Source organism: Schistocerca nitens, chromosome 7 (assembly GCF_023898315.1).
Source record: "Schistocerca nitens isolate TAMUIC-IGC-003100 chromosome 7, iqSchNite1.1, whole genome shotgun sequence".
Classification (NCBI taxonomy): domain Eukaryota; kingdom Metazoa; phylum Arthropoda; class Insecta; order Orthoptera; family Acrididae; genus Schistocerca; species Schistocerca nitens.
The window spans coordinates 251,401,871-251,413,379 of NC_064620.1; the positions used below are offsets into that span (position 1 = coordinate 251,401,871).

Here is an 11,509-nt window from a genome sequence, read left to right on the forward strand (position 1 = left end):
ATAGTGCTCAGAGCCATTTGAACCATTGAACCAAATGCTTCTGTTCAGCCTGGTGCGTCGGTGGTATGAGTTCCTCAATGCTAGTGGCGATTTTGCCTGAGTGGCTTACCAATTCTGGACTGTACGTCCTTCGAATGGAAACTTTTTGATCGCCCAAATACTATCCTTTCTTCTTTTATCCTTACTATTTTAAACTGCGAAGATGACGAAATGACAGTCCGTCTTCGTTACCTTCCGCTTTGTTCGACGAGCGTGCACGTGAAGAGCTGTCTTGTTTCCCGCGGACTAACTCCCAGTGTTCCATCCGCTCTATTCGGCGCAGATGCAACGGGCAGCGCGGGAATAATGCAGGCAGCGGACGTACCTGGCGAAGCGGGGCGGGCGCGGATGGCGCAGCGGCGCATTTCGGCGTGTGCACCGGCCGGGCGCGCGCGACCGCTTGCGCCGCGCCACGCCACGCGACCCAAAAAGAACGCAAAACGGCGGCACGTAATTCGCGGTCGGGTCGGCGTGCGGATTATTTTTGCAATATGCGCGTTGCGCGGGCGGCGGGCCGCGCCGGAGCCGGCCATCCATCAATTAACCGCGATTGGCCTGCGCTCTGGCGGGCGCCGGCTGAGTGACTGTCAACAGCACGGGATGGGCCGATGCATTATACACGAGGCGTCCGCCGCTGCTGGCGCCGCCGCCGCCGCCGCCGCCGCCGCCGCTGCGATTACCTGCCGCTGCCGGCAGCCGGCGCCGATCCGCCGCCTAATCCCGGCTCTCCCAAGCTAGGCCGCCTCTGCCTCTGCAGGCGCGCAACGCAGCCGGCTGTGCAGACCTCCCGCGGGACCCTCGAAAGCACTCCGGCGCCCGGGTCACACACCCTTTTCATCTCGAAGCGCACTGCGGAGCGAGTGGCGGCGAGGAAATACCGAAACCCGTTATTATTATTGGAGTATTCCGGGGATGGGCACAATTATACTGCCACTCGGATTCACATAGCTCATTTCCGGAGCTTGCGGGCTCAGAAACCTTTAACTAGGGACATTCCAGTAAAAGATACGATACGATACGTGATGTCGAAACCAATACCTAAAACCGAATCGATTTCTCGATATTGTCGTAGCAGAAACATTGAAACCGACGGTACTGCAAGATAGTATTTTACATTTTAGTCTGTTTTTAAGCCTTTTTAAAACACGATAGTACTCAGGGAACGTAGGTTTCGCGGCAACATTCTCGAACAAATGCTTCGCGGAGTTCTTGCCGCATCAGATGTGTCAGCCTGAGCTTTCGAATTTCTCCGTCGTCATCGTTAGGAAATACTTCACACGTCATAAGATACTTTAGATGGCGGAGACGTCGCGGAGTCATAGAACTTCAATATGCCACCAGAGATTATGTCGGGGTCTGTGACAAAAAAACTGATTTCTTTATATGGTGGAAGGTTTAGCTAATTTTTCTGTTGCTTTTCAGTTTATGTGGTGTCACCGTCAGACACCACACTTGCTAGGTGGTAGCCTTTAAATCGGCCGCGGTCCGTTAGTATACGTCGGACCTGCGTGTTGCCACTATCAGTGATTGCAGACCGAGCGCCGCCACACGGCAGGTCTAGTCTAGAGAGACCCCCTAGCACTGGCCCCAGTTGTACAGACGACTTTGCTAGCAATGGTTTACTGTTTACATACGGTCTCATTTGCAGAGACAACAGTTTAGCATAGCCTTCAGCTACGTCATTTGCTACCACCTAGCAAGGCGCCATATTCTTCAAGAGCGACGTTCATCATTAATGCATTAAAGTTAAGTATCAAACTAATTACGTCCGCTTTCTGAATTCTAATTCCTTGTCATTTTCCAGACCTCACTTCAGTATAGTTCTTCCCTCCTCACGCCAGCCTGCGTGAGCTAAAACGCGTGCATTTCGGCCTCCATTCGAAACACGGTGTTGGCTCTTCTGCCAACACAACAGTTTAAGTGCCTGTTTCCGTCAGCTAAATCGTTCTTCAGCTAATGAAATTACCGTCGCTGCCAATGTTCTTCCAAAAACATCGAATAATCTCTGGTAGCATATGGAAATGCGTTAGCTCCGTGGTGTCATCACGCGGAGGACTCTAGCACCTAATGACCTCCTCAAACATCTCCTGGCGATGGGGACGGAGAAAGTCCTTGAAAGTTCGAGACTGATAAATCTGACGCCGCAAGAACTCTCGACGCAATTATTCACGGAAGTACTTATTTAGTAAGTTGTTCTGATCTTCAGTCCGAAGACTGGTTTGTGCAGTTCTTCAGGCTACTCTGTATTGTGAGAGCCTCCCCCTACTTACTGTATCCTACAAGATGAGCATAAGTACCTCCCCTCGATACAAAAATTTATTTCTAATAAATTGCGCTAGGTTCACCTTCGCGGTTTTGTTGCGGATGGTACCCTCCTACGTGTGTATGCCGTCCTTCTCAAATGGAAACTTAGCTCATGAGGATTTTCTGCATAAACTTTTCTGCGTAAACTTCTAAACGTGCTCTGGCAGCTCAGTTACCGCAATTTCAACCATCGTAGTGTTTCATCAAGCTGGTGCATCGTAACGCCGGCCGGTGTGCCGAGCGGTTCTGGGCGCTTCAGTCTGGAACCGCGGGACTGCTACGGTCGCAGTTTCGAATCCTGCATCGGGCATGGATTTGTGTGATATCCTTAGGGTAGTTAGGTTTAAGTAGTTCTAAGTTCTAGGGGACTGATGACCTCAGGTGTTAAGTCCCATAGTGCTCAGAGCCATTTGAACCATTTTTGCATCGCAACACTGGGGTCTATTTTTTCGACAGTTGTTAGATGGCACTTTTCCGGACATGCCCGAAGCAGGATTCTATCCTGCGACCGTAGCAGTCTCGCGGCTCCGGACTGAAACGCCTAGAACCGCTCGGTCACCACGGCCGGCCAAGTCCACATCCTTGGGGGTTTTGAACACTTTACACACGAGTCAGGCTGTGACCCACTCCGCAGTGCCAGTCTGAATGCTGGCCTGTGGACGCCACACCCGCCTTGCCATCCCCTGGACATAATCAGCACGACATTTTTACTTTTATGCAGAAATCAAACAATGGAAAATCCAGGATGGAATGTAACAACACGTATTGCTACTTTTATGCAGTAAATTCGAAGGTCCAGACACCGAGGTGCCGCTTAGTTAGCTAACATGCGAGGGTCAGTTCCATTTCAATCCAAAAATTTGGCTTGTTCAATGAGAATGCGTCATGCCACTGAGCGCATGACGAATCACAGTAACACTGCTTCAGTTCAGTGCCAACCCTGTGATGGTAAAATGTGAGTCTTGTACTCAAAAGGTGGTAAGCTTACTGTGCTTTCACCAATTTTTCGTGAATTTTGTTAGGTTTTTGTCCGTCACATAGGTAACAAATTAGAGTCGCCTCTTTAAGTTGAATTGTTCAACAGCTGAGATTTGGGAAAGAGGAAAGAACCCTTTGAGGACTTCGGAAACATTCAGAAACGGAGAGAAGCGGTGTCGGAGCAGACGGGAGCTGTGGCCATCTGGGACTGCTTGTCATACCTTCATTATCCGGAGTAATGCGATCGGTAATCTGAACAGTTAGTACACAAATTGTGTTGCTGATTTAATTCGAACTTGTATTATGTTTCGATAATCTCGTATGCGTGAGCTCCACAGATATCTCCGTGCTTCATTCTCCATGCTTTCATTTGCTACTTCCCACAATATCAGCATTACTTTTTGTTAACCTAATTAGCAATTCGATTACTCTTGTTTCTGTAATAACTTACGATTAACTTTGTGGAACTTAAGAGTAAATAAAATTCTGTTAAAGGCAGACTTGACTTCCATTTCAAGATCTCCTAAATGTCCTGCAACTTTCCCAGTTAGGCGACCCATAACGTATAAATATAACTGGAAATACTACCAAGTTGTGCTTTACTGTGTCGGCATTGTGCTAGGGTACGGTGGCCAAATACAAGGATAATTTATTTATTATTTCGAAGAAGCTCAAAATGGCTCTAAGCACTATGGAACTCAACATCTGAGGTCATCAGTCCTCTAGACTTAGAAGTACTTAAGCCTAACTAACCTAAGGACATCACACACATCCATGCCCGAGGCAGGATTCGAACGAGCGACCGTAGCAGCAGCGCGGTTCCGGACTGAAGCGCCTAGAACCGCTCGGCCACAGCGGCCGGCTTCGAAGAAGCAACGAGCATTGTGCACACTCAGCTTATGTAGCACGATTCTGGTCAGTGCCACTTATAAGGCTTAGAAACTTTCAATATAATCAAACTGAGTGTAAATACAAAACCTTTCGGTATGTTATAAATGCTAGTTTCGTGAGGACTTGAAGTTCAGTTCATGGTAAAATCTCCGGCGATGCCTCTCACTGAGGGCTTTGGCTCCTACGGGAAAACGAAAGTGAATGTGTGGTTTCACTACTATTGGAGTTTCTTATCTTGCCGTATCGTACTAAGTTGTCTGTAAAACAAGTTTGTGGATCTATTTGTGGTTTATCTTGTATACTACTACGTTGTCTGTAAAAAAAGTCTATGGATCTATTTGTGGTGTTTTTTAAACTTGTTTTCGCGTTACTGGCGTGGCCAAGGCGTTCAAAATTTGTTTCATTGGCGTGCCGGATGTGGTACTGACATCATGACGCATAAAAACCTTTCTGTTTCCATTACATATTATAGCTTAAATATCTTTTTATAAAGATTTCTCGCCCGGGTTCCCGGGTTCGATTCCCGGCGGGGTCAGGGATTTTCTCTGCCTCGTGATGACTGGGTGTTGTGTGATGTCCTTAGGTTAGTTAGGTTTAAGTAGTTCTAAGTTCTAGGGGACTGATGACCATAAATGTTAAGTCCCATAGTGCTCAGAGCCATTTGAACCAATTGAGCCAATAAAGATTTCTGTTGTACTTGGAATTTGTTACTGCATGTATTTTATAACAATCTGAAGAAAGAGGGGAATAAGAAAATTTAAGTTGCTGCTAAACAGCTCAGTTCCGATAATCGCCCCCTCTCCAAGTCGTCCTAATACCTTCCACACTGCCATGCCTCAGTTACGTGAATGAAGTTCGGTCCTGCACTAATTTACAAGTTGTGTTTGACTGGAAGGTATCGGCCTACGACTCTCGTCATTGATGTTGATGCATTGCTTAGCGGGATATACCAATCGTGTTCAGTTAACTTTGTGTTGTGGCACTGTTTTTTAATGTACAAAGTACTTACTCTTTGGTTTGTGTATATAGGATGCTTTGATCAAGAGCGTAGGCTCGAAATTAGTCACCAAATAATATAGAAACGTAATATTACAACATGGACTGTTCTCTGCAATTTATTACATAACTTGCTAAAACTGGTGGGAGCCGATACTTACGCTAATTTCACTTACATTAGATCGTGTTGCTAGCCCATCCTGATCACCGCAGACAGTAAGCAATAGCGAACATCTGTGGAATGCACACTAGGCTTTTAACAGGCTTATACCATGCTTGACAGCCTGTACAATCAACTTTTCATTTCGGGGGCAGGTCTGTCTCCTGGTGCAAAGGTAGTGTGAATCTAGTTGGAAGCGAGCAGCCTTAATGCCTTTTCACCTCGTTTCCGCTTTCAGATTTTATGGCACTCATGTTGCAGGAGCGCTTGACATGTGCGTCCTATCTCGGGCTGTGGCACGCATGCACTCAAGAAACATTATTCTGCTAGGCATGACCAAACGTCACGCGCCACATTTGCATAATCATATTCCGCGGGAACACAAATGACACCCTTTGCTCTGTTGTGATACATGTCGGGCAGATAAATCGCCGGTCCTCTCCAGTTACGTAATACAGCACCGGCTGCAGCGCTCTATCTCACCTGATACGAGACACTTGACCATGGCGAGATTTGTGACTTACTCGTACAGAGATGCACACGTCGAACGGCAGCCTTGTAGTTCTTTTAAATGATTTTTAATGGCAGAAAGGAAACAAAAGAGTTTTGGCTTCATTGTTTGGAGGACAGTGCTGTCGTTGGTGAAGATGATGATTCTTTTTTGACAAAAGTAGTCTTCATAAACCTATCACACAACGTTTGAGTTTTGTTCTGTGGATGTACTACTATTTTTGTGTGATCCAGAGCTACCCGTATTTAGTTTCCTCTATTGTTGAGCTAGAGGGCTATGTCCTGTCACCCAATAGTTGCCTCATCCTTTGAAATAGTCTGTTACTCTTCGGACTCCAGTGTTAAGTGGAATGTGGCAACTAGACCAGTCTCCCATTCGTTAGTGCCAGCTTTACCTAATGGTAGACGCTAAGGACTACTTCTTCTCCCAGTTTGCTTATTTGTTTCTCAGTCAGGGAGACACAACTTTCTTTCTGCCTTCTCTTCATTTCTTGTGTTCTGGTACTTTCCTCCTCCTCACTCACCACTTCTCTCTGCGTAGCTGAGGACGCTAACGCACGCTTGTACAGTGGCGCTCTACTCGGAGGTAAGCCGGTTCGAACCCTGTTGGTGAATGAAATTTTCACTGGCAGTATTTGGCCAGCGAGGGGAGAAGAGGTGAGAGCGTAAAGTTTCTGATCACCACTCGTTGCGCCAGTGTCCGAGATTCATGAAGTGAGAGCATGTGACTCTGTTGGTCGGATGGGAACGTTAAGATCGGCGACTTCCTTGTTGCTATTGGAGAGAAGTGGATTCTGTGTCAAGCACCGGGTTTCACCCTCTCCCTTCTCTCATCGACATCATATAACACAAACATAACGCTCCATTATACACTCACCTACACTCCACGAACACACATACCACACAGCACCCAAGCGAGGTGGTGCCGTAGTTAGTACGCTGGACTCACATTCGAGAGGACGACGGTTCGAATCAGAGTCCGGTTATCCTGATTTAGATTTTCTGTAATTGCCCTAAATCGCGCCAGGCAAATGCTGGGATGCTTCATTTGAAAGGGCACGGCCGATTTCCTTTCCCATCCTTGAAATATTCCGAGTTTGTGCTCTTTCCCTAATGACCCCGATATCGACGTGACGTTAAACCCTTATCTTCCTTTTACATACAACACAAAGCTCACATAACAAAGATGTAAGGGGTCAATGTGCACAGAGGAAGAACATCCTTTCCAACAAGTGGTGCAACACACATGTTGGGATTTCGAAGCCAGCAATGCCATATGACATTTATGTTTTTTACCCGTCTCTCACGTCTATTTCTGACGTTGCTCTCGTTTTAAATCCAACGGATCATAATCTGTGTGCTGTTCTACTTAATATAGACCACGCTTTTTTTATATTACCACTGCTACTGGTTTCCACTGTTTACGTTATAGTTATTCGTAATTTTTGGTTCCCATATTAAGTCTTTTTGTAAATATGTGTGATGTAATGGACATAACATAATAGACTGGGTTTTAAGTAGCCCATAACGCCTTCAAATACGAGAAAAAATGAACTGGACCTTTTTGTAGGAAATTTGATGAAGTTAAATTTTGTAATGGCATATGTTTCGCTGGAGGCCACGGTTTCCGAGTTATTCAAGAATAACGAGTTTGAAGATCACTTTTGTACGTTTTCCTTGAATGATTCCAAAACATCCCAGTAGAAGATTCGACTAAGTTAAATATCCCACAAAAATCCCGTTCATTTTTTCTGTAGAGCTAATAGTTTGTATATAGCGAGCAAGACAATATGAAAATCTGGCATGTGGTATTTGAAGGCATTGTAGGTTGCATAAAAGCCAATGCTAGGAGAAGCTGTATTATCCTGCATATCTCCAGAGAGATCAAAAGTGGCTTTGTTTCTTATATTACGTTAGCGTATAAAGGAACTCTATTACGTCTCACAATTTTCCAGTGTGTGTGTGTGTGTGTGTGAGAGAGAGAGAGAGAGAGAGAGAGAGAGAAAGATTGGGTGTGGGGTAGAGAATTGAACTGAAGCTGCTTCTGTTGCTTTTTTTAAAAAAAGAGCATGGACTTATGGACTTCTTTCTCACCATGAATGGCTGTTTCAGCTGTAAGCTCTGGACATGAATCCATGTGCATTACACGGCTTGTTCACTGAGAGTACTTCTTACCGGCAGTCACTAGTTACGCATCTGCAGTCTCCCTTCTGACGCTTTTTCTTCTTCTGTTCCGATTTTCATCTTACTCCTTCCCCTACCATATCTCTTGCTACGCATCTTCACTTCACCGTCCATTTTCTTTGCATCTTTCTTATATCTTTTGTATTTGTTCCTGCAATGTTTTTCAGTGCTTTCGTAACAGCTGGATGCGCATAACTTCACTACTTCTGCCTGCTTAGCCTCCCTGCTTTCAGCGGCCTTTATACCTAAATTCATTGTGTTCACATCCACACTGCATTCAGATTCGCCAAACAACGTTCGCTTAAGGCTGATGAAGCGTGTGGGAAATGCAGTGTAACGTTAAAGACAGGCAACTTTAAAGCGGCGTATCGACTGAACATCAGCATTCTTCAAGGTTTCTTCTTTCATATTAATGTATACACAAACAAAAAATATATAAATTGAGCTTAATACCAAAGCATGTCAATATACACACAAGCAATAAAGAATAAAAATTATGAGACCACCCAGAGGGCGTCAGTGCCACAGTTGCTTTCCAGCCGCTATGGTACCATTTACACTTATTTTATTTATATATGTCCATGATTAGTTAGGTACATTGGCATTTAGCATATTTTTTATTTATTTCTATCATCTTTGAAGATGTTCAGTACCTGAACGATGCCTTTGGAATCCAGTTCGATATTAGCCTATAATAAAAAATATTTCAATAAACTATAACTGTAGTGCTGCCGAATAAGGAAGCAGTCCTTGTCCTATCGTAAGAACTTTCTGCTGTTTTCACACTCCACCTATTAACAGAAAATTTTTATGGACTATAAGAGTCATTGTTTCTGCGTCTTCTCCATTCCTAGAATAAGGGTTTATAGACCACCTATTGTTTATGAATATCCGGATAGTCTGCAACCGCTCTTGATTGATTCCTATTAAGCGTATTGTATATAAAATCATCGATAATGAGTTAACCACGTAGAGCTAGTTACCTGTTAATGCTTTAGCCTTTTCTTCTTTTTTGTTTTTTTAATAATGTTTTTTGCTCTTTTCGCTCTGTGCCAATACACTTTTACTTCTTCTCACGGATCACTCTTAACCTCCAAAAAATCGTACATGTACACTTAAAATGAACACGGTCTATGACAACAGCTACGTGGTCCAATTTTAACGACACGGCGCGCACAAAAGGAACGGGGTAAAATCGACGTCACGTCACATTTCACAAAATAGTTATAGAGGAATCTCTCTACATTCCCTCCAAAATAAATTTTCTGCGTAGAGGCGAGGAAACGCAGCGAGTCTAAAATCATGTTCATGCTTGAAGTACCTGCTTCCAACCTTGTACATGCAATGATTTCCGTCCGTAGCTCCCACCCTTCCCGAAACGCATCCAAACAGTGCAGGAAATTCTACAGCACTTCAAAATCTCGAGCTCCATCCAGCCTCTCTTGGTTCAAATGGCTCGGAGCACTATGGGACTTAACTGCTGAGGTCATCAGTCCCCTAGAACTTAGAACTACTTAAACCTAACTAACCTAAGGACAAAACACACATCCATGCCCGAGGCAGGATTCGAACCTGCGACCGTAGCGGTCGCGCAGCCCCAGACTGAAGCGCTTAGAACCGCTCGGCCACTCCGGCCGGCTCCAGCCTCTCTTCCCTAGATCTTCGGAACATAAAGGAAACAAAAAAACCATCAGACGTTATCCTTTTGTCAAAATTCAACACAAACGACGCGCACGCTGAGCTCTCTAATACATAATTAAATAGCGTTATATATTTCAACACCTGTATATGTTTAAATATCCTGCAATTAAATTAAAACCTTGCGTTCTTTGAGTTTAGGAAAATCGTGTAAGCTGCGTACATCCACTATTGTTTTCATTTATTTATGTTTTTGTTTGTAGTGTTTGGATGGCGCCGCGAGCGAGAAGACTGGCGACTCGGTGGATGAGCCAATCACTGAGTGTAACGTTACGCCCGACCTCGTAGACGAGGGGGACCCAGCAAAGGAGGCGCTCCAAGCCCGAACCTCGGATAGCAATAGTTACAGCTCCACTCCTGAGAGAGAGACCATGGAAAGCTCTGAAAACAAAGCAATTAACGACGTCGACCACGCCAGAGACGAGCTCCTTGCCCTTCTACGGTCAGTGAATCAAAATTATACGAAGCGCGATCACCTATCATCATTCGGAGAGTATGTTTCTGAAAAACTTAGAAGCCTCAGCAGTACACATCTTCAGTCTGTAGCACAAATGCGCATCCAGCAAGTCTTTTTCGATTTGGAAATGGAATCGCAGACCCAGCACCTTATGTCTGGTCTCCTGACGTCTCCACCTTATTTCTCATCACCAATCGCTAGAAACTCCTTGTTTTCCGCAGACCCATGTTCTGCAGGAACTGCTTCACCTTGTGCTTCTCGAATTTCTACTCAGAGAGCATCATGCTTTGCCAGCGAGTCGAATTCACCACAGCAGCAGCAAATTGGTCACATGTTCCAGCCGCTATCTAACGCCTCACTGTACCAGCTCCGCAAGTGAAACAAGATTACGCACTAAATTTTAAAGTGAAGGACATTGAAGTGCCTGATTAGTTTATTTTCAGTGACATTTGCTTTTATTATAAGATAACTGTCTAACCTTTCATTTATGAGTGTGTGTTGCAATGTGTAATTCTTTGAGTGCTTCCATTATATTGAACTGTACAGTGTTGAGAGATCAAAAATAAATCACACATACATGAAATGTTGACTACAAATGTTGAGCATCCTCTAAGTGTTCTCCTTTCCAGCGCAGTAAAAAGTATCATGGGGTCCTAATTTATCTTAAATAGCTTATTAGATATTGCATCACAGCCCGAAGTTCTTCTAGGTTGACGGTACATGTACGTGTTTCAAATTAAAAGTTAAAGCTGTAAAAATTGTCAGTGACAGTAATAAAAAGAACTTCCGAGGTCAATCTTGTTTCCACTGTACAGTTTGTTTGTATTTCTTATTTTAATTTGCTATGAACGCCTTACATATTTTCTCAAAATCATTTTTCCATCTTTATCTCTAGGCCGTAAGCGCAAATACCTCACGAAGCAATTCAACACTTGCATTTTTATTCAGTTCTGTGTTTAACATAAAACAATGTCAGACACGTTAGCAGTTGTAGATAGTCAATTCGGTATCTCCAAGACTGTAACAAGTGAACGTGTCATAATTGAATGCGGATTGCGTGCGTGTCTAAAAAGAGGATTGCACTCCCATACAAACGTCTTCTTGCTTATGAGCCCAGAACAAAACCATGGCCACTAAGCAAAAATCATAGCCCGCCCGGTTGGCCGTGCGGTCTAACGCACGGCTTTCCGGGCGGGAAGGAGCGCCTGGTCCCCGGCTCGAATCCGCCCGGCGGACTTGTGTCGAGGTCCGGTGAGCCGGCCAGTCTCTGTATAGTTTTTAGGCGGTTTTCC

The 11,509-nt window shown here is 44.7% G+C and overlaps 1 protein-coding gene across 1 annotated transcript in view; it reads left to right on the top strand.

Annotated features, from left to right (window-relative positions):
* LOC126195088 (uncharacterized) overlaps nucleotides 1–10,690 on the top strand; it is a 129,170-nt gene extending 118,480 nt beyond the window's left edge. Inside the window, exon 2 of the mRNA XM_049933550.1 lies at nucleotides 9,964–10,690. Within this exon, the coding sequence (XP_049789507.1) occupies nucleotides 9,964–10,596 (633 nt within the window). The 3' untranslated portion in view covers nucleotides 10,597–10,690. The remainder of the gene's footprint in view (nucleotides 1–9,963) is intronic.
* Nucleotides 10,691–11,509: the final 819 nt, after the last annotated feature.